At 37.1% G+C, this 24,575-nt stretch overlaps 1 protein-coding gene across 1 annotated transcript; it reads right to left on the bottom strand.

The window, feature by feature from the left end:
• Positions 1-230: 230 nt before the first annotated feature.
• On the bottom strand, positions 231-23,908 carry agmo (alkylglycerol monooxygenase). The gene is made up of 13 exons (XM_077207384.1): positions 23,674-23,908; positions 21,257-21,387; positions 20,822-20,973; positions 12,179-12,282; positions 11,939-12,034; positions 10,093-10,159; positions 9,794-9,859; positions 9,425-9,504; positions 8,374-8,508; positions 6,517-6,633; positions 4,730-4,812; positions 4,262-4,367; positions 231-733 (listed from the first exon to the last, which is right to left on the bottom strand). The coding sequence occupies exons 1-13, from the start codon at positions 23,794-23,796 to the stop codon at positions 653-655; spliced, it is 1,341 nt and encodes a 446-aa protein (XP_077063499.1). The 5' UTR covers positions 23,797-23,908; the 3' UTR covers positions 231-652.
• Between the last annotated feature and the right edge of the window lie 667 nt (positions 23,909-24,575).

Here is a 24,575-nt window from a genome sequence, read left to right as displayed (position 1 = left end):
AAAAAGCAATGAAATGATCAATAAACATAAGTAGGCTCCTGAATGAAATGGGGACACAATTCTAGTGGCCCTGCTAGTACCACCTGCAGGTAATTTGTAGAATTACATGAGATCACTCCACAGCTTATTACCAGCCTCCATTGGTTTAATCAGACTGCGTAGTACAAAGAAAAATCATAAGATTTTTCCTCAAATAAAACATATATATATATATATATATATATATGTTACATGTTAAAATCTAAAAACAAATGCATGTAGGTATTTCATGTTGTCAGTAAGAGTTCAGGTAGATTCTGTATGATAAAACTGATCTAAAATTTATAATTTTACACAGTTCTTCAAAAAACAAAAAACTTGAATACATTTCAAATATGGTATGCATCCAGATAAAGCTACAGTTATTATAAGTTGGTACCTTCTGTGTTTAATTAACTGCAACCATTATATGTGGTTACGGTTTAAAAGTTAATTTTAAGCTGGTTAGAACCCTATTGTCTTTACAATACATCTCTTTAGTGTGTTAATATCTTCATTCAGACCATTTTAATAGCATCTTGTCAATGCCAAACCAAAACCAGTCTCAAGTTTGTAAGAAGACAGATTCATAAAGTTGTGCAATGTGTCAATGTGATGTCAGTTGGTGTCTTATCTAGTTTTGCTTCTTCATCCTGTTAGTTAGCTGGTTCACACACTGTAGACTCCAGTAGACTGCAGAGAATAAGACAAAGGCCTGCAGAATACAAACAGATATTTCAATTCAAATTGAAAAAAGGTTAATATTAATAGGCAAACTCTAGTTTATGAAAGTTGTAGTTTTCTGTAAACGGTTACATATTTCAAATTTAATTTAGCAAAGTTTTTAATATAATTATGTGTTTGAAGAGTTATACATTAATGTATTAAAAATGACATTCATTACAATAATGCATTATTATATACAATTTTACAGTGGACTTCAATGAGTATCAATTACATAGGTCAACATCTTATTTGCAATTGAATGTGAGAGCCCTAAAATGTCACATACCAGGAGAATATACTACATTAAAAAAAAGAATTAACGCCAAAAGGTCAAGCATGTGGCCAAAGAATCTCCCATGATGCATCTGGAGTTGAGGTTCACAGAAGCCACTGTGGAAAAAGGCCAAAAGTGACATTCTTCCAAAAAGCTGTAACCTTAACTGCCCCTCCTTCCTTGCGTTCAAGATCATAAACTGCATCCGAGCTCTAAACAGAGTCCAAAATCATATTCTGTCTATCAGAACTACCTCTCCGATGGGAAATAAATAACGATAGTTTCCTCAAGAGCAGCACAGCTGTTTCCCTCTGAGAGAAGAGAGAGAGAGAGAGAGAGAGAGAGAGAGAGAGAGAGAGAGAGAGAGAGAGAGAGAGCGAGACGAAGGGAAAGGCATTCCTCTGTGCTTCCTGACCTCCTGCTACCTGATTCCACACATCTAATTGCAATGCCATTTTTACAATGCATGTTGTTTACCCTTATTCATTGGGGGAAAAAAAAGTTTTCAGGGCATCTGCACTTTTGGGCCAAATAGGTGCAGGACTAAATCTCTGCTGTCACCTTTGTGATGTATGACTAGTGAGGGGGGTGGGGGGGGGTTCAACCTGTACACTCCACATGCCAGTAATGAACACTGCTTCCAAGTTAGGAACTAAGAGAAACCTACAATTAAATTACTGGAATAGATACTGTTATAGGATGCATTGGCTTTCCACACACACACAAAGCCATAGAAAAAAAAAGGCTGTCAAACAGTCCCAGTTCTCGTCTGGGGTGGCAGTGCTGACCTATTACTGAAACCCCCTCCTGCGTTTGGCAGTCAAATAAGCGCTGATTCTCTGAAATGAAGCCGAGAGACCGAAGCCTGGTTCAGTCCGGCTCCAAACGCTTTGATGCCGGGGTGAAGGGCGTCATGGCAGCCTCGTGTCACTCTCACTGGACTTTCTGTAAATCAGTTCAATGGGATTCTGAGACAAGGTCCAAGATTGATGTGTCTCCTGAGGCTTGTAAGGAACGTTCTGTTCACCATGGCAGCTTGCTTAGCAACCTGAAGCCACAGAAAGATCTAGAATACTCTATATTAGCATTAGCCTTCTTCAATCAAGAGAGGAGATCGAAATACCGCTACTGATTATACCAGTCATTGTTAATACAGACGTCAAGACTAAATCTAATAAATTGGTTAATATATAATATTTATATATCAGGAATGCCTTTAATCAAAATACTAAAATAATATCAAAATAATAGAACCGTGATATTTTCCAGTGGGTTGGATATTTAAAAAATGTTAAAAAAATTTACTAAGGTCAGTATGATTTTTGTTGTTGTTGTTGTTTTAAAGAAATTAATACTTTTAATAGATCAAAAGTGACAGTAAAGACTTTTGTACTTCTATTCAAAGAATCCAGAAAAAAAAAATTTAATTAAAAAACTATTAGGCAGCATAACTATTTTCAACATTGATAATAATAATAATTTAAAACAATAAGCAGCAAACCAGCGTATTAGAATTATTTCAGAAGGATCATGTGACACTAAAGACTGGAGTAATGATAATTTAGCTTAACATCACAGAAATAAATTACATTTTAAAATATATTCAAATGGAAAACAATTATTTTAGATTGTAATAATATTTCACAATAATACTGTTTTTACATATTTTTGATTATGTAAGTGCAGGCTTAGTGAGCATTAATGGTACTGTACAAAGTAAATATGGATGCTATATTAACATATACTAAACATTACAAAAGTCGTCAAATTGCTAAATACATTTACAAACAAAAAATTGGCTAATTTTAATGTAGGTTCAAGTCTGAAATATAATATTCCCACTCTCTCCCAACAATTTCCTGTCACTTTTCCTCTCTATCCACTTTTACGTCTATCACCTAAAAAGATATAAAAAAAAATATTTGTAAAAATTATTTTCTTTCCCTTTACGCACTGCTGTAATGCTATCTTTTCCAAGATATCCCAAACAATCCACAAACCAACAATTCACTGGTGACAACACTGGTGAGAACTACCAGTGGAAACAACTGTTCCCAATCACCTGAAATATCTGCTAACTCTCTTCTTATCAGTCTAATGCCGGCTCAAGCTCCAGAGCTCCTCTCCTGCAGTGTGCTGGGGCGTCAGGTGCTGTGGAAAGATAAGCTGACTGCAGCTTTTGTGTGAAGCTGATCTTCATAATATTATCTTAACCTTTTCCTTCAAAAAAGTGGGGTGGGTCTTTGCAGTGGTGTAATTTTTGTTTCACCCTTGAGAAATGAGGAGGACAAATATTAGCTTTGATGGGTGGAAAAACACGGAATGAAAAAAAAAAAAAAAACAGGCTAGAATGGAAGAATATCATCCCCTACCTGAAATAAACAGATTCTTGAATGAGTGTGGAACTGACAGTGCAATTTTTAGGAACTGATAATGTTTCTGAAGGCTTATGATGGCATTAATGATGACTCATGTAAAGGAAACCCTTATCCTGGTATGCGGTCTATTACCGAAACATCAGGTTGAGTCTATGGATACAGTTCACGTGGACACAAAAATCCAACATGACGCTACTTTTGCGTAAAACTGTTCGGGGGGAATTTCAGCACCTGAGCTTACAGATGCACGCTCTCACAGTAAAATGAGCAATTCAGCTCTTGTGTAAATCTAATCAGTCTTCCACGGCGAGCCGCAGACATGGTTAATTGATTCCAGAAACACTGCCTTTGCATAAAGCTTGGATGGCGAGAAGAGAAGGGATGGAGGGAGGGCTGTGAAGAGAGAGGTGGCGCACTAATGAAAGGTCAGCTGAGATGCACGGCCCACGCTGCAAGTGCCAGAAACACACACACAGCAATTTTATGGTCAATTGGGCCATGCATCTGGAGTCATACATCACCGAGCCGTGCAGCAAGACACAGTGCCAGATCCGGAAAACATGCACTCGAACACACATTCATTTAGGATGAAGTTAACACGTATACACAAGTCTGATACCACTAGTAAGAAACCATCTATTTCTATTGCTTCAGCATAACATTTTGAGTAAAATGTTTGAGAAATCAGAATACTACAACAGTATTTGAATTGCCCCTCTTTTGCGGCACTCAAGCTGCATGAAAAAAAAAAAACTTGATCATGTTATCCAGCATGTTTTGAAAATAATCCAAAGAGCATCTTGTGGAAGATGGAAATCTGTAATAGCGATTGTGATAATGCCATGCATGTGTCAGTCAAACTTACCTCAGTTGGAAAAGCCAAAACAGGCACCGGAGGTTTAATGTAACCAAACCAATGAAGCACCATTATCAAAACGCATCTCATCATCTCCAATTCAACTGCATTAGCCCTGAAAGAAAGGTACAAGAAACTGTTATTTTTTCTTATGTATTTTTGATACATTTTTACTGTACTGTTTAGTAAATATAGTAGTAGTAATATAGCGTCCATACTTTACTTTGCATATACAGTACATTAATTTTCAAAATCCGGTCCAATAGGAAAAATCATGTGCCATCATGTCCAGTCCACAAAAAAATATAAATAAAATAAGATAAAATAAAATAAATAATAAATGAAATAAATAAAAGATAATAAATTAAATTAATAATAGATAATACATTAAATAAAATGTAAAATAAAATAAAATAAAATAAAATAAAATAAAATAAAATAAAATTAAATAAAATTAAATAAAATTAGGAGCCGTACCTCTGATCTATCAGGAATCCCAGACAGGTTAGAGAAAGTAATACGTAGGCAGTCATGAGAAGTACAGTCATCTCAGAAAGCAGCTTTAGGTAAGAGGGAACAATAAATTAGGTCATGATTTGGTTAAAAATATCCTTATGTCTCCCTCAATTCAGTCAAAATATAGAAAGATTTCATCATGCAACACAGGTCAGGTGTCAGGACAGTTGAGTTATACCACTAGGACGCTCCAAGAACTCAAGGCCAACCATTAGGGAAGTATCATCTAAATCAGATTACCTGGCACACCTCTATAGATGGATTTTCTCTGAAATCATAATCTGGTGATAATTTGCTGTTAATACAAGTAACAATGATAATGAGGGTTTTCTTGACCTTGCTAACCCACCTTACTCAGCAGCGGTTAAGTCAGGTGGGTGACCTCATAACATATTTGATATGACACCAGCAAACAATTACTGACTTTTTCCTGTGTGACTCACGACAGAATCCAGATCCCAGACCTCAGCCCTGAAGCGCTGGCTCATTTTTCAACAATTAACAAAAAGGGGGGGGAAAATCTATTTTGATTAGTTAATTTTTAAAACCTTTCCATATCCAGTTTCAAAAATAACAGAGCAAGAGGGCAGAGGGGGGAAGGGGGAGGGGCATCTTCCAAAATTTGCATTTCAACAGAGGTCAGTGCACAGACCTTCCATAATGATCAGTTAGTCAAACATCCAGCAAGATTGATAGCCCTGCATGGATGATGCAATCGAAAGATTGCAGAAAGAAAAATAATGTTTTCCATATTTTTAAAGAGGCACTAAACAGAGCTGTAGCATCACTTACATTTACATTTATTCATTTAGCTGAAGCTTTTATCCAAAGCGACTTACAATTGCTATATATGTCAGAGGTCGCACGCCTCTGGAGCAACTAGGGGTTAAGTGTCTTGCTCAGGGACACATTGGTGTCTCACAGTGGATTCGAATCCGGGTCTCTCACACCAAAGGCATGTGTCTTATCCACTGCGCCATCACCACCACCCAAAAATGTCCCCCACTTGTCAATAACCCCAAAAACCACCCACTTGTCAATCGAAGTGAATGCAAATGGACAAAGAGATACAAATACACAGTTACACAATATTTATTGCTAAGCCAGAAGGCCTCAGTTTGCTATTTTCCATGGAAAAGGTGATTGATGCAAAAGGAAGGTTCCCAGGGGGCTGGGAAATTTGTCAGAGGATTTGTATTGGTTGCTGGACCGCTGACCAGCTGTTTTATTTGCTGGTGGAGCCAGAGAGGGATCCAGGGGATACTTCACCGAGAACAACAACTAAAGGAGCACCGCAGAGGTAGGAATCACAGGAAAACAGGCCGTTTCATTTCAGTGGGGAGGCAGGGAGGGGTCACATATTCTGGCTTACCAAAAATATGCCTGGGGAACATGGACTTCCAAGGATAACGGACAAGGGCAACTGAACATCTCTGTTTTTAAACGGGGGGGTCGAAAAATAATAGACAAAGATTACTTCAAAGTATTCTGTCTGTACTAAGGCCTAGTAAAATGCCTTATTATTAAAGGATTTTTAGGATAATGAGAGAGAGACTGAGGTTGATAACAGACCTTGCGAGGTTGCATTAACCACACAGCAAATTAAAAGCCTTTAAAAGATCTTGTAGATGACAATGAAAGATGGCACACAGATGATAGCTTTGATATTTCAGTCGGGTAGACTTCTGGGAAAATCTGATGTCAATGTCAAGGGTGAAAGGGTTCAAAAAGCAAAAAAAGGTACCTACCGTTTGATCCATTAACAAATTGTTATATACATCCAATAGAAGTATGAACTGTATGAACACATAGGCTTGCATCGAAGAGGACCATGCTGGATCGTAAGGCTTTTCCTCTCCTGTAATCTGAATAGAGAAAAACCAATGAAACCCCAAAATATAATGTTTATAAACAACAATTTTCCAATTTTTTGGCTACCACAGCAGAATGATAGCATTATCTGTGAGATAATTCTATTAACTATTATTTTTATTTATTTTCTTTGGTATTTTTCAGATGCTTTTTAGACTGTAGAGAGTTTTACATGGTTTCTAGCCGTTCCAAGTTGGTTAATTAGAGCCATCAATTGGTTAAATTAGAGCTGGTAGGACCAAGGTCAACTTGGTTAGCACTAGTAGACTACCTTGGACCAGAAACAAACCAACTACCATGCTCGAAAAACCAGATTGACTACCTAACTCAAATTACATCACTGTTTGGATCCCAACCTAAAATAACCCTGCTACATACATCAGTTGTATAGGCATGAATCACTGAGAATTTGATTTTCCTAAGAATTCCTGAGGCCGTCTCAGCTGCAGACACGCGCGGGTTTCCCTCACACCAGAACCCCGGTGTTCTGCTTTCCCTCAGAAATCAACACATCCGAGCCGGTCTCCCTCGCTCCTTCTCTCCTCCACTCCACAGGAGAAACAACAGGCACACCCCGGTCTGCATCACCGAGGGCCTTTCAAGATATTTCTGTCAAATTCCTTCTCTCCCACATGTTTAGGATCACCAGGACCTACTTTGAGGTGGCTTTAATTGTAAGATGGTGAGAGCGACAGAAAAAGAAAGAGAGCGAGAGAGAGAGAGAGGCTTTCTCAGAGTGTGAAACTGCATCTATGAGTATGTGGCGCAGTTAGACGCGTTTCAAAGCAAACCGCCGCTCTCCTGATGAGAAGACTTTAAAACCTTGTCTCAGGCCTGCTGTTTGATCAGGCCCAAAAAAGCCCCGCTTTTTAAAGACGAGTGAAAATGAGCCTATTATGCTTCGGCTCACAAAGGCGGTTAAGATTCATTTGGCAACAGCGCACACTTGTAAAGCCTGTTTGAAACGTGAGTTTGTTTTTATGTGAGAACTCAGGGAGTCATTTGGGAGACCTCTTTTCTTTTTACAGAAATAGCAGGTAGTAAATGACAAGTAAGGCAAGGAACAAAAGAGTTTCCAATTTAAAGATAAAGCTGAAATTTTCTGCACCATTAGCAGAAATGGAACAGCGAACAATTATTTCCAAACCGTTTTCCTGAGTATTAACTCAATTGGTCGGACAAACAGATAGTCCTGTCCCTAACCCATACTATTGGTTGAGCACATTATATTTTTTTTAAATAACTATTTTCTATTTTAAGATATTTTAAAATGTCATTTATTCCTATGATTTTGAACTTTTTAATTTCAAGTTGAATTTTCAGCATCATTTCTCCAGTCTTCAGTGTCACATGATATTTCAGAAATCATTGCTCAAGAAACATTTATTATCATCAACGTTGAAAACATTTGTGCTGCTTAATATTTTTTGTGGAAAGTTTGAAACAATGTAAAAGTCTTTTCATGCATGACTGCTGAATAGAAGTATTCATTAAAAAAAAAACTGACCCCAAACCTTTGAATGGTAGTGTATGAATTAAATACAATTTTTAAAAAAAAAAACAATGTCTATGAGTCCTTAAACTACAACCATTTATTTCATTCAATTTTAAATTTCCTAGAAATGTAGGAATTTGGTTAGAATTTAAAGTACATTCTCAATTCATTCAAGTCTACCATTTTATCAGAATACAGTAAGATGTAGTGGAGTTAAAAAAAATTAAAAGTTTCCCACCTGGGGTATATCAGCAATGTCTCCCAGTCTTGGCTTTCCAGGAGTCCAGCCTGGCCCTTTAAAAATGACGGACAGCTTATTTAAAATTCCTTCAGCCTCCCAGAACCTCTGCCACAGGTACGGGTAACAAAGGAACTGGAGAGGGGAAAGAAAAGAAGAATGAGTGTTTAAACCATACATGGCACATGCAGCCGTTATACTAAGCAATCTCTTTAATGCTTCATTACCCAAAAACTTTTCACTCAACTATGACGTGAAATATTACCCTTTTGATTTGTATTTTAGACTTTTCATCACATCAGTTTTTTTTTGTGCACAGTTTATATTTCACCAAAAGATAAACATTTTTCTTATTCATTTTATTCATCATCATCTAGTCCTCGTGTCTAAATGCTTTTTGTCACATACATTAAACCGTTCTTACTCCGGACCGCCACAGGAGAGCGGAGAAAAAATAATCAAACACAACCTCCATTTGGTTTTGCAGGACTCTTTCACCTCTCCTGAGCCATATGTTTAAAGTGAAGTAATAATGTTATGGTTACAGCATGGCTTTTCCACTAGCCCGGTAATGTGAGCAGAAGCCGGCTCCCATTGACTCTGCTCAGATATTTACATCTCTAAAATTAGATTGGTCTGATACACTAGAGCCCATTATGTGAAACCCAATTCATCTCCAGTGTTGATATTTTCACCAGTCAAAGGTCTTGATAGAATGAGGGGGTAAATTAATCTAAACATTTTGTTTATAATGATGTAAACTTTGCTTACATAATATGATCACTAAGACCATGTATGTTGCAATGATACCATAGAAAAGAAACTAACCCCAAAACAGACATAATGCAAAGATTAACTCTTTAAATCTTAGATATTGCAAAAGAGATCAGTATTACAAAAAAATAATCATTTTAAAACATTACTGTAATATTAGTATTGCTATTATTAATATTTAAATACATTTGTAAAATAAAAAGTGAAAAAATATTATTTTAAATAATCTTTAAATAAATCTTTATCATTAGTATTTTCACAGCTGTGGTGTACCAACCTCGACAGACCAGACTTCAAATGTGTTAATTGGGTGTGTGAGACCATAGACAACTTTATCACTTTCAGGAGTAAACGTACCTACATGGAAAAGAGCAGAGAACATCACATTTTCTACATGTGCATTCCTAAATCACAATATTAGAGTACAATTCACAAAAAGTGACAGATCATCATTTGTGTTTTTAAGTTATAATTTACCCTTCTAATTTGTACTTTGTGCCATTTTTATTCCCAAAGACAGTAGAAAGATTACATGAATGTAATGCATGGATGCATGTGCCACTAGGGCACAGATCAGGCCTTTTTTCATTAATCAGACAACAACCTATTGCTCGACATTTTGAAAGCATTTACAGACAGAACTTACCAAACATCCTGTCCCATATGATCAGAATTCCTGCATAATTCTTATCTATGCAATATGGATTTCGCCCTGCGAATGCATGCACAAATGTTAATGATTCACTAAACAGATAATGACTAGTCGTTACAGCATCACCATTTTTTCTCAAATAAAGCATATGAAGTATTAACACAGTGTTACTTATGTCACATGATAAGATCCGACAAAATAGGCTTCGCTTTTGACCCACAGTGATAAACTAACAGCAATGCATTATCGGAACAGTGCAATGCAATTCTACTGTCAAAGTTAATAACACTTACCATGATGAACTCTATGGTGGCTGGGAGTATTTAGGATCCACTCCAGAGGTCCAAGATCTTTGACCAGCTAGTGATAGAAAAAGTTGCACAAGGTCACAGATAATATTCTTACAGACTTCCAAGCTTCAAAAATGAAGCAAAGCACCATAAAATATGTGACTTGCTACATTCAAAGTCATATGATAGCATTTGAATGTTATTCAACTGACAATCTTGACATCAGTTGATCTGGTTCACAAAAAACAATTTAATTGATTTGTTCACAAATCTGACCGATCTGGTACCCAAGTTCAACCCACTGGTCAAAGACCCATTCTCAATGGTTCACGGCTTACCGAAGGGGAAGATTATCGATTCATAAGGACTTTAATTTGGGTTCACTTTTACGGTGCTTTTGTGTCATTTTTTTTATTATTATTTGAAAACCTACTTAGACAAAAATGACTAGTACAATATTCAAAATGACTTTTTTTGTGTTCCAGAGAAGAAATAAAGTCACACAGCTTTGGAATGATATTAGGGCAAGTACATGATGACAGAATTTTCGTTTTTTGGTGAACGCTCTCTTTAACCTCATTAAGAACTATTTCCTTTAATGCACAAAAGGGCAACAGCAACAGGTCGATCCTATATTTAGTATGTAAACCACAGACAAAACACCCAAAGACAAATGATCATGGGTTAGTCCATTGTCCTCCTTTGACATTTTTCATACGGACAGGCAGACAGAATCGTAATATTAGTCTTACATACAACATGTGATTAATTTTCCCTATTGAGGGCCTTGTCTTTATCTTGGCATTACATGCTGAAGAAATGTGCTCTTCAGGGATTGTGTAACCTTGACTGGTTCAGATGTTCACGAATGTACTTGGAGACATCATTAATACATAGTGTTTTCTTATCTGATGAGCTCGGTCGAAACTCTGCTAACTACGGAAAGAAAAAGGTGGCCAAATTTCCAGATGGAAAGAACAATATTTATAGATCGGATGTAAAACAAACATTACATTGGATTAGAAGAAGAACAAAGAAGCCATTAAGTCTACTAACACACACTCATAAATACACGTGTGCGTGCCTATGTGCAAGCTTTATGGTGAGTTAAAAGCACACATAAACATTCAAAGCCTTATTTTACCAGGTTATAAACATCCATTTCAACTTGATGGAGAATATACCGCAGGTGTTAGGGCTGACCATCAGGTTTTTTACTTAAGAATTTGATTTTTTGACGTCTGCAAAATGGGAACAGCTCAGCATAAGTGAGCACCGTATTTCAGTGGGCCATTATTTCCATGTAATGAGAGATCTGGCAACAGCTGAATTTTATCTTAAAAGAAAAGAGCTCGCTCACGACTTAACTCGTGTTCTAATGTTGGATGAGGGCTGGGAATTCGACGCCAATAAATTACATGACATCAAAAAAAAGCCTATAAAGGGAGCATAAATTATACCCCTCAGAAAATTGGAGACGTGAAGACTGTTTTCACTAATAGAGCTCTACAAGATGGAAGTGATTCCAAATCCATTTCCCAAACCATCCCCGAATGTAAAGCCGATACTGAAGCCCATTTAAATGGCAAATGTAAAGCTTCTGTTTGGAATATTTCATAAAATCTCGAAATCTCATTACTTATGATTGGGTGTGGTATTCATAACCACAGAACGGGCAAACCTACAAAAGATTAGAGTTTTGAAAATGGCTAAACTAAGTCTACCATGATATGAAAGTAACATGAAACAGTTAAGAGCAAAGAAATGGCTTAATTTTATCTTATAATGTGCCAGTAAAGGATTTAATTTTAAATGTGCTTAACCATTAGTAATGACAAATCCACAGTACCTCAGTATGAATCCAGAACTGATACAGCAGGTTAAACTGTATGTGCACTGCAAACACTGACGGAGGGACCAACAGCGCCAACGGAAGGTAAAACAGCTGATAAAACATAAAATATTATCACTTCATAATAGGTCATTAGCTACACGGCTAGAGCTCATTAACTAATAACTGTTATGTGATCTCACATGCATCATGCCAAAATGATCATAGGTTAATTAGGGAGATGCAGGTACTTCATACCCATGAGGAAAACTGCTGAGTGACAGATTGGCGTAGTGCTGTCGACAGATTGTAGTATTCAGAACTGTGGTGAACCTGATGAGCAGCCCACAGGAAGTTTAACTCTGAAATGACAAAAAAGGAGAAAGACACAGCTGAGTGACATTATTGAAATAATGTGCAGAATCTCAATCGATGATAAGCAGCAATGAATTTAACTAATTTCTATGTTTTGGCTTTAGACATGGTTTGAAATTGTTGATATAAGAATAGTTTGCAAACTACAAAAAAGCCATTTTTTTTTGGCAGAAAGATTTCCCTGCATGCTTCTGAATATGCACCAGGAGTAAGAACAAGTAACCTAATTGCTATGAGACTCCTTGTGGAAATATTCTTTAACATTTCTTAAAATAAAACAAATAATGTAAATGAATACGATTTAAATAAAATTTAAAATAAAAATGTAATAAAATAAAATAAATTGTACAAACAGCAACTGTAGGCTTCTGTGGAGTCTGGAATAGAAATTTCTTTTCTTATTTGTTTTTACATTTTCTAATGAAAACGAAAAAAGAAAGAAAGAAAAAGTCCTCTCTCAAGTCTCCTTGATATTCTGGTCCTTTGATACAGCTTGGCTTCCTCCTTCAATGAAGTCTACAGGACCGCCGTACTTAGCAGCACTAATGAGATGACCAACACTGTCAAATCTCTTTAGGATTTTTCTCAGAGATTTTCGAAGGCCTTGTGTAAGTGTGAGGTCCATCAAATCTAAGTGCTGGTGAAGTTCTCGGTGAAATGCTGTGATCCAGCTGAAAAAACACATCATGGTGAGAGCATAAGAACAAAACCTTCCTCCCTGCCAGTGGGGCTCTGCTGAGATGTTAGAATCACCAGGCCAGTGGCAAAGTGAGCAGTCAAAGCTCTCCATTGAGATAACAACTTCAACCAGTCCACTTAATCCAGATAACAGGACCACGAAGAGATGCTTTCAGTGTGTATGAAAATGAAAACTGTTTTTCAGACAGGTTCCCCCAAACATTTCCCCTTTCTGCTATTGATTGAACAAACAGACATCAGTTATTGCCATGTCAGGATTCTCAAACCAACAAAAAAAATTTCCAATAGTTTATTTATATTTGTCATTGCACTTCAAGCTAGTATAGAATTAGATTTAAATTCCAAACTTCAAATGAAGTGTTGCAAGAGCTAATTTGCTAATTTGCAACTTTGTTATAAAAAACACTCTTTTGAGCTTTCTGCTTCGAATCAAGAGATGAAATCAGAGTTTTTTCTCAAAACACAACCGCAGAGCTCCAGTCAGTGTTTGAGAGTGTGTGAGCCCATGCTTTCACCTCCTAGGGCAGAGCAGTGTAAGATTGATGTGGGGTGTCACCGGTAGGAAGTATGTTCAGCTAGGCCTCATTGCAATCCGTGTCCTCGTGCGCAGGCCTCGGCTGGAAGCCGCATAGTTTGGCAGGCAGTATTCAGAGGGGAAGAGCTTTAATGATGAGAACCTATGCCACAGAAAAGACTTTCCCATCATGCCTGAAGACCATGGTCCGCTCAGACACAGAGATTCTGTTCTTTTCTCAAGAATACAGGGATAAACAACATTTATTTGCACAGAAAGCAGCTATGTACTATAAATGGATAAAGAAAAGCATTAGTTTGCTCTCAAATTCAATGAGAGATATCAGCTAGGGTTACTTGGATGCTCTTGGTGCTTGCTGGGGAATTTGTTCTATCTATTTTTAAAAAAAAACTGCGTTAGACTAAACTGGGAAGGTTCATAGCACTTGCATATTGTTGTCCTTTCGTTAGTTCAACTGCTTCTATTACTCTCCTCATTTGTAAGTCGCTTTGGATAAAAGTGCCTGCTAAATTATTAAATGTAAATGTAAATCTGCTTACTTGCCCGAAGCAAACTAGTGTCTCTATGCAAATTAATATCCAAACCATGTCATAAAATTCTAAGAAAGAATGAATGAAATTGAGACATTAATGTACATTTTTATGGAAAACAAAATCATCACCTTAAGGTTCAGGGTCTATTGCACTTAAACAGGGTCTTATCTATAAACTCTGGTATGGATGCAAAGTACAGGAACAGAAACATACAGAGTCGTGTACAATTTCCATCACAGTACATACCTGTGCTGTAATAGGAGATATAAGGGTGAGAGGCCTTAAAACAAGCCCCATAAAATGAAGGGTTAAACTAACAAGAAAATACACTGATTATACCATTGTGCATTACAGTGCACACTTTAAAATGTACTGCCGAAACATTTTGAAAGGAAAATATTTAAATATGTAAATATGTTCATGTATTTTTAAATGTGCAACACATGTGCACATTTAAACAACCTTTTAATAAAAACTATAAGAGACCAAGAACACTTGGCAGTCAAGTTCTTTTCCTCACATGCATTAAATATTGAGTTTCCACTTTTCATCTAACATGTGAATACCTCCTCAGCTCTAGTGCCGTGGCCCCACATGATGCCACGGGCCTCACTGAACCTCAGCGTGGCGAGAGACTGCATGCCACGTCACTCAGGTTATCAATGAACTGTGAACATCTGGGCAGAGTGGACAAGCTGTCAGCGAACAAAACACGCCAACATAAACAGTCACAAACCCATGTCTGTCACCACAATACTTCACAATGTCTTTGCTCACAGTCAAAACTGCTGCTTAAGACATTTGTAAAAAACAGTGTTATATTTTGAATTAGGCACATGAATCATCAATTATAAGATGTTTATAAGAAAAACTGTGCAAATGCAGGAGCGATTTTGCTCTTATAAAATGCTTTAATTAAACAATATGTTAATACAGAGTAAACTTACTGTACATTTTAGGTACAATATTGTCATTTGTTTGTGATTCACACAGCTGTGCTGAATGTTTTTGATTCACTAAAAGAATAGGTTTTGAATAATTAATTTGTTCTTGAATCAGACTACACTGGTTGCACTATGTTATTGCTTTCTGCCTGTAGGGATAACGCAATAGAAGTTCGTTTTTTGTCTTTGCTGTAATATTGCAATACTCTGCATTTTTTATGCATTCATTATGGACTGCAGGATTTAACAGGTCACATGCGAATGGGCATTGTGATGCAACGCGCTACAATGGACGCTTCAATACAGCATCATCATGCACCCATTCAGAAAGACAAAAGTACCCGTTTATAATGTTTACTTTGACTTGTCCAGAAAGACAACATCAAACAGTTGTAGTGCATCAAAAAATCTGTCCAGTCCAGAGTGTTATTAGCCTAATTAGTTTCTTAATCATGACACCTAGCAACACAGATAAAAGTATTCCTAACATTTTGGACCTTTTATTGAAGGTAGCCTACGTTTACCTGTTGAGAAACACCTTGCACCCTTAAGAGCTGTTTTTGGGATGTTTGAGTTGGGGGAGGCGTAACGCGAGAAGGCACATTTGCACAGTTGCTTTATTTTTGTAATTCCGCAAAGTGTCACTAGTGTCGCAGAAGCTACACGATTTACCTTTAAGAATAATAGTCAAAATCAAGTTCAAAAGAACATAGCAATTAATTGGAAAATCTGTATTTTTTCCTAGTCCTACTTTACTCATGGCATATGGTGGAGGAAGACTCCTGTCCTGAAGGACAAAATCCCTGACACAGCAAGAGACATCCCTCAGACTGGCTTGGTCTGGCTTCGTCCAAAACTTACATATGCACACACTTGCCTACAAACACAAGTGGCTGATTTGCTGGACATTGTTGATATTATTGCAGTGTCCCAGGGGTGCTGGTTTTGAGCCCTGGCTCCACATCCTGGCCGGTTCGATTCTTTTGTACGCCCTCCAACCTGCACGGCCGGGGACTTCCAGAGGCAAGAGAAGATTTATGAAGCCCCCGTGGCCTGGGGTTAAACCCCGCCGCTTTCCACCAAGAGGATTCCTTTTGAAAACAATAACATCCAGTCCCGGCCTCCTTTGGGACGGCCCGTGGCGGCACTGACGTGACCTGTTTGTCTTGACAACTGTTGGCGTCTGCGTAAACGCTAAACGTGTGCCACTACTGTATCCCTAACATGATATTGGGAGGTTGCATATGTAAACATATGTGCTACTGCAACATTTTGCTTGCTTTGTTGCTTTTCTGATTCCAGTTACAAATGAAAAAATGTGCAAATAAAGTCAAACCTTCCATACATTTCCAACGATGACAGCCACAAAATACCATTTCTAATATGATCAAAGCGTACTTTTGGAAAACCCAGTGGCTCAAGTGCAATAAACACCTTTCCCACTGAAAAACATTGAACGGTGTTAGGTGATAAAGAATGTAACATTACGTAATGCCTTCCATAATTTGTTTATAGTTTCTATCCAGCTTTATGACCCTCTGTATAAACCTACAGCATCTAGCCTCAACCTCAAAATAAAGTAAAAAGACATGAATATGACACTTCTGCTAGACTGCACACCAGATAAAAAACATGTCTTAGAAACCCACACAATGTCCTCCTTGGACGAACCAAATGTTTTTCTAAACTATCATTATTCAAATGTCTTTATGTGACTTTAGTGAATGAAAAGGAGAGGGAATTAGGGAATTGAAATGCATGTTGCTTTACAAAAGTTGGGCTTACAAGTAGGACTCCAGATCCAAAGACCTGCAGGACTTGTAATTAATCTAAAGACGTCATGCTACACATCTACTGTAAGAAACACAGAATGCAACCTTAGGCCAAACTAATCACCAAAACTAAGGTTATTTAAGCGAGTCTGCCATTAAAAGCAATCCAACCTGACAGCATTACTGTAGGAAAATCAATCTTCTCAAAATTGAGGATGCAATGAAATATTTACTGAAAAAAAAAAAAAGTTCAATCTGAAAAAGGATATACAACAGGGTCCACTAGAAACCACTTGTAAAAATGTTATGATTTCAACTATTTAAAATGTGAAAAGTTCAATTTACATGAATTTCAGAATGTCATATTTGGTTTGTCCCTTTTGCACAAACACATTTCGTTGTAAAACCTGATGATTGTGTTCTCCAGCATGAAATTTAAGAAGGATACAAAGTGTATCTGGTGCTTTAAATGGAAGCAAGAGTATTTTGCTTGATTAGTAACCCAAGAAAAAGTGCAGAATCTTATTCATAGTTCTCATTAATTTGACCTCACAGCTTTTCTTTGTTTTAGGTTTTTCAAAGTACAAAAAATGTATTTCCATATTTAAACTACAGTAGATAGTAGTTGAAAGTAGTAAAACCCAAATCTGGTCTCAGACTTCTGGAGCCCACCATACATCTGTCATTGCTCATGACTCATGAAACTGAGAAAAGAAAGTCTAACTTGATAGAGCCCTAATGCAGCAGCAGCCACCATGTCCTTCATGTCAAAAGCCCATGGGCTGCTTCAGGGTTCCTGAATGGAGGGTTAAGCTGAGGTTTTGGTGGAGCTCTTTGGAAATAGTAGCATATGGGGACCTGAATCACAGTTGGTATGAGAGCGGAGGAGCTACTACTGCTGTCAACGAGCCGGCCAAATGAAATCTCTCTCCTACTGACGCCAATGAGTGTGGTGCCTATGATTATGTTGTTTACCGATGGTAAAACACACACTAGTAAAACACACTGGGTAAATGGTGTAAATACAACTATAAGTTCTATATGAAATATCAATGATCCAAATTGCAACAAATATAATTTTGTTTTAAAACAAAAGCACATGTAGACAGTGCAAACAACCGCATTACCTATATTGCACATTGGGGACCACAGCTATTTTAAAATACACTTCTCTGTCTACAGATTTTTTTTAAATCTTTATGCGTGAAAAGGATCTAGAAGACCATTAACCTAGTCCGGGCTAAACCATAAACCTCGTCTGGCCTACGTTGCCAAAACCGACCATGCGGTCGGAAAGCCAGCCCCGCTACAGTGAAGTGTGGCATCGCTATAGAGGAAGACAAGGAAAGGCCAACACCACTAAGAGTCGCAATAAAGGTTTGCCGGCAACTGGAAAATAAGGCAACATGTGGAAAAAATGTGACAGAGAATGACAGAAGAGAGCAGAATGGACGCATGCAAATAGCTCACGCAGAAGCAGACGCCTGGACAACATCAAAAGTCACCAAAGCCAAACGCAGCCTTTGATTTATGAGGATATGAATTTCTAACTATATTAAATGGCTACTTCAGACAAGGAAAAACAACTACTTTACAAATCGGTCTTAAATGTAAGCTTGAATTTAGTTTTAAATGTCATTCAGGGCAGTAGTGATAAATTATGCAAAAATTGGGTTCCTACTGTACAATACGAACTTTGAAAGATACAGATATTATACCGGTATTACAGATATTACAGCATTTTTAACAGATCTTAGCATGCTCATAGTATCAAAAAAGGACCTGTGACCGGTGTAGGGAAAAATGAATTTCATAAAAATGATCAAAAAAAAATGTCCCATTTTACAATGGCACTAATTAGGGTCGGTATAGTTTTATAGCGGTCATATTTCTGCTGTTATGCCCATAAAATTGTTTTTTCATGCGATAGAATAAAGATTTATAGCTTACAAGTCCCAAAAGAATAGAGCTTTAAATAAAAGCTTTTGTGTGCCAACTGAACCAAAATTGAGTATGAAAAATATTCAGAGATCATTAGCTAAACCTTAAGACAAGCTGTAAACCTCTCAAGTTAGTGGTCAGAAGTGAAATATGAAAGAGCAAAGGTGGACATGTGGTTTAGTCCGAGAGCTGCTGCTCACAGGTTTCTGGTCTTTATATATATCTGGTCTTATATATTTTCTATATAGTTGCATTTCATCTTAATGTGATAATTACAACTAACACCAATAAAATAATATTAAAATTATATGAAATGAAAACCTTACCATGAACAACCATGAACAAGAAAGTTCTATCGAGTTGCCCTCACTCAACAAAAATGACCAGAGTAGTCAAATTAATCAGCAAATTACTCTTTTGAGTCAGTTCTTTATAATGAAGTGGTCAAAAGACTCCCTGGAAACAGAATCCCTTGCGATTCCCATTGCTACTACGATCACTTTTCCGATTCTTCTCGAAGTAATATTTTCTGGTTGAAAAGGTATAGCAGCTAAACTAACTACGATCCTTAAAAGAAAAGCCATTATGTCTGGGTCTTTTATGAATTATAATCATACCATATCCAAAAGAAGTCATCTTGGACAGCAATGGAATAGAAAACTAGACAAATACTTTCCTCTGACTTCAAAAAGAACAAATTGGGCCTCTGACATAAATGACATTTCCGACTCGGAGCAAGAACTCGGGACAATGGAAAACATAACATGACAGCCACAAGCACCTCATCACTTTATTTAGGGGTCCAAGTGAAGTCTGGAGGGATGTAATTAAAAAAAAAACATCCTGCCATCATATCAACATTAAATCCCAATTGGATGGAATTGGTGTAGCATATGGTAAGCATTCTTCAGAGGTGAAGGGCAGTGGCCTGCTTTTACCTTTTTTATTTGGAAGAAACTGTCAATGTCAATGCACTGGCCTCTGCTCTGACACACTGGATGTTTACTTGTGGAATAGAAGAGGACATGGGGCAAATTATTGAGCAATGTGCATTTCAGAAAAAGAAAAAAAGAGCCTGATAACATTGTATTTTGGTAAACCAAAAGTAGGATTAGGATCTACTGGAGAGTTACTGCTATTACTGCAGATTTACAACCTACAGTATGGTAACAAAGTATATTTACTGACAATGCTATTCTGTGATGGCTGCTATTGAAGAAAGAAGAAAAACACCACAGCACTCAAAGATTACAGCTGTGACAACGTTATCCTCTGTTTGGACGCACATCTCACGGCTCTCTGCCTGAACTCTCATGCTACGCAAACATAAGTGTCTTTTGCAATCGCCGACTTCTTGACAGATTGATATTTCATATGCAAGGCCAAAAAAAAAAAGAAAAGCATTTAATCTAAGATGCATTTTCCACATCTGGATAGAAGACAGATTATACTGTATATAAATGTGTTTACTGAAATATGGAAATAAAACTCCTATAGAGTCTGAGGTAAATCAAAAACAGTTGCTTTTCCAAGTTATGAACTTGCAAATGTAGCTAGACATACAATCCTTGAAGACACAGGGGTCAAAACAACATTATCATGGAACTAAACCAGGCATTATGGCAAGAACATAAAACTAACATCCATATGACTTCAGAAACAAATAATGCTTCCTACAGTACTTTAGTTTAAACATGTTCAAAAGCGTTTCGTCGCAATGAAAAACTCAGTTAATGTTTTTAATTCTGGTAGGATTTTCAGTGAATTATGGTTTCACAAAACCTTACCATACGGCTTCAGAAATCATATGGACCAATTTAATGGCACTCTTTGTTTTTATGTCATTATATCACTATAAACTGAATGAAAGGATTTTAAAAATGACTATTGTAATGGCTCATGTTCCAGTTGGAACTGAAATGTGTAAAAACGCTATAAGAGCTAGATTAAATAATTAAATCATTTTAAAATTCACAAGAAGAAAGCAGCACACCCTGTAAATTTTGGAATGTTAAGACCTTCCATTTTTACATTCAGCGAACTCCTTTAAAGCAGATAGATGGATATAAAATAGCAGTGCATTTGGCAGGATATCCACATACCATGGGCGAATCGATGGAACCAGTAGTATCCCATGTCCACACCAAAAAACGCAAGCCACCACGTCCAAGCTGAATCCCAGGGAAGCTCCAATAAACGGAAGTTGTTCCAGACATAAATATAAGCTGACAGCTCCAAACTTCTCACCACGAGCCTTGAGAAAGACACACAGAGAGCTGTATTTATTCATATCAGCTGATAAACATGTAATATAGTCTATTACTGCACGAGAGAAACAAGAATTAACATTAGTTTTCATTCAGTGCTCAAAACACTGCACAATCGCGTTGTATGGTCAAGTGATATTCGATAAACAGTATGACTGTCAACAAAATTGAGTTTTGAAATCTAAGGCATGTCAATACTTTCCTATGATTCATAACTACAGCCATTTCTGTGAGGTAAATCTGACACTTGGGAAGTTCTTGTCAACTCACTGAGGCAGACGAGACATCATCCCTGCGGACAAAGACGTGATGAAATCGTTGATCTTGATGCGAGGGCCATCTGTCTTTAACCATCCCAACACAATCTCCAATACTATCAAACCAATGAAATACGGTGTGGCCTACAACACACAAAAATCATAAATGCAGCAGTGAATAAACGGCAGCATAACAATCATTATAATTATATACTGATGATTGAACATGGGATAAAAGAAAAGAATATGTATTTATTTGTGTGTGTGTGTGTGTGTGTGTGTGTGTGTGTGTGTGTGTGTGTGTGTGTGTGTGTGTGTGTGTGTGTGTGTGTGTGTGTGTGTGTGTGTGTGTGTGTGTGTAATATATGAAGTACTGTATTATAAATATACTAAACTATTTTATCTAAAATATACAAATAAAAAAACATTAAAAAAATCATTCATTAAATGCGACAAGTGAAATTACCAATATGACATAATAAACTGTATTGTGCATTCCTAAAAATGTATACCTTGAATTCAATGCAAGTAAATGTAAATTTCAATGCAAAGTGTGTTGGATTGGAGTATAAGGAAATGTAAGTCCATCATCATGTCCATCTTCTGAACACCAGACACATTATTCAAAATTATAATTTGCCAGCAAGGTTTAACTTTAAATATTTGGTTCTGAGGTTCAGGATTTCTTGAACTTGGATTACCCATCAAAACCAAGGGCAAATCACAAAAGACTAATTAAAAACTTAACAGATGTGGTGCTGGCAGAACTCTGGGTAACTCTTCGCAGTGTGTAACCCTAGACTCACTTTCTCACATGAAAACAAACGCACACTGAACTGAGTGGGGGAGGGGGGGGGGCATTCTCAACAGTATAGAGTAGATCTACAGGTGGAACTCGACGTGTGTGTGTGTGTGTGTGTGTGTGTGTGTGTGTGTGTGTGTGTGTGTGTGTGTGTGTGTGTGTGTGTGTGTGTGTGTGTGTGTGTGTGTGTGTGTGTGTGTGTGTGTGTGTGTGTGTGTGTGTGTGTGTGTGTACATGTGAACTGAGGCAGGATAGACGACTTGGGAACCCCTCTCACACGCAAACCTGGACACATCTGGCTGCCGACTGCAGCGAATCTCGAGCTGCTAGCGATGAATATGAAGCTCCCAAAAACTACAAACCTATTATGAAACCTATATGAAATTCAACCTACATGTAATTAGAAAACGGTCATTAGCATGTTTTTAACTATGCATTAAAAAAAACTAAATGAAAACAGCTATTTAGCCCAGCAGTAACATTTTTTAAGCTTGCAAAAATTGTTAATAGTTGTATATAAAGCTGTGATTGTGGAAGATCTCACCAGGGGAAACAAATACATTTGTGAAGCAGATGTTAGTATTTTAGGTTTTTTCTTTAACTTTCATGGTCATATTCTGGACTTTACACAGAAAAATGCAAAAACAGTCAAATCACAAAACTGTTTTTAAGGAATGCAATGTCAACTAAACTGCCTTTATACACATTTCTAATACAACATTTTTATTGAGATTTTATTGTTTCAACTACACATTTATTGTCTAACATGCAATGACATTTTTTAATCAAACTGATCGGAGAAAATACCTAAAATGTTAAAAGCACAAATTCGTGTATTGACCGAGACAAGAAAACAGAGATTTTCTATTCTCTCACCCACACACTTCAAGAGACAGAAACTTCAAATAAAGTTCTGCAGGAATAGCGAGCGAGGCAATTTAACAAGTGTGTGTTTGTGACAGAATTACAACAATTAGGATTCCTGCAGTGTGGTTAATTGCAATTTCTCTATTCATGTGTTTATGGAGGCCTGTAAAAATGTGAGTGTTTTACCTCAAATAACAAACATGTGTTGATTTGAGTACAGCCAAACCAAAAAACACACATATGGGTCTGTTAAAATGTGAGAAGCGAGCACCCTGCTGCAGGGCTTAAAAACCCGAACAGGTGGCAGACTTATTTTCCAATTGTTGCAGGCATGGTGCTCACTGTTTTTGCACATTGATGAAAATCAAGAAACCACACAATGTGGAATTAAGGCATAATTTAAACCCTTAGTTTTAGATTTGTTGTTAGAAAACATGGGTGAAGTCTCCATTAAAGTCAAAAAGAGCATCATGTCAGAGTGTCTGAACGTGTTTGGTAAAGCATTATCATCAATACTGAAGAAACCATTAGGCAGATGTTTTGTACAATACTATACTGATTTGGCATGATTAAAAAATCAGAGCAAGTAGCTAAAACTCCCAACACTGAGCACTGTTGCTCTGTCGAACTCTCTCAATGAGTGTGTGTTGTTGTTATTGTTGTTATTAAGCATCGTGTAGCTCTAATAATTAGTAGCATACAGTAGGCTATATAATATCGTATTTGTTTTCACAATTTTTAAATAATGACGTCAGATTTACCTGATTAACATATGTCGGCACCTCTTGTACAGTGGCGAATGATGATTCATTAGGCATCATTAGACTGAACAGCATACGAACTCCCTGAGAAACAGTCACATTGTTTACTTCCCCGTGCGCCATTGTGTTTGTAAGTGGTAAAAATGAAACTATAGTATAAATCAGCGGCTCCTCTGACGGATTAAACACAGATGTTGACTGTTGAACGTTTTTAAGCACCCAGGCGACCTTTGAACTTCACGAAAACGCAGTCATGAAAAGAGATTATGTAACAGTTAATCATGACACAAAACAAGGAAGCAATGTTGCTGCCTTCACGTGCTATCGGAATTATCGTACTTGTTTCCTAGTTAAAAAATTGGTCATGAACGGATTCTTAAGCCAAAATTTGAATGGGATGAGCTCGTACTACTTATTCAAGTGTTAGGAAATTTCCGATGGCACGTGAAGGCAGCATATATCCTGGCACCTTGATATCAATTTGATGTCAAATATTAGTCAAGACTTAATCAAGATTCTGTAAAACATCATTTTAAATTCATTTTGGAAAGCAATTTATTCCAGTGATTTAATGCGATGTTGACGTTCAATTGACATCAAATCAATGTCATGTAGCCTAGTCAAATTGCATCACATTAACATCAATTAGGCTATGTTTAATTAGGATTGATCTAAATGTATGGCATAATATGAATTTGTCGTCAGCTTGATTAAGTTTAAATAGCATTTTTTTCTTAACTGATGCCTTAAACGCATATTTGGCACACTTCTGAACCGGGTTGAATTTGTGGATAGTGTCCATTGCTAATGGTGCATTCAATTCATGTCGTAAAGATCGTCGTATAGGAGTGGGAAGCTCTGGATTTTCTTTAAAGTCAATAATTGTATCCCTTAAAGGGACA

The sequence above is a fragment of the Siphateles boraxobius genome, unplaced genomic scaffold (genome assembly GCF_051911475.1).
Source record: "Siphateles boraxobius isolate OS27281-9 unplaced genomic scaffold, OSU_SipBor_1 6, whole genome shotgun sequence".
Lineage (NCBI taxonomy): Eukaryota > Metazoa > Chordata > Actinopteri > Cypriniformes > Leuciscidae > Siphateles > Siphateles boraxobius.
This window is presented reverse-complemented; position numbering and strand designations above follow the sequence as displayed.

Excerpts from the sequence above, each read along its gene's own strand:
- agmo (XM_077207384.1), bottom strand. The coding sequence starts at position 23,796 with ATGGCGCACGGGGAAGTAAACAATGTGACTGTTTCTCAGGGAGTTCGT. Across the intron at positions 12,035-12,178 it reads CTCAGCAGTTTTCCTCATGG|CTGTTTTACCTTCCGTTGGC; the intron begins GTATGAAGTACC and ends ATGTTTTATCAG. Across the intron at positions 734-4,261 it reads TTTTGGCTTTTCCAACTGAG|GCCTTTGTCTTATTCTCTGC; the intron begins GTAAGTTTGACT and ends TGTATTCTGCAG.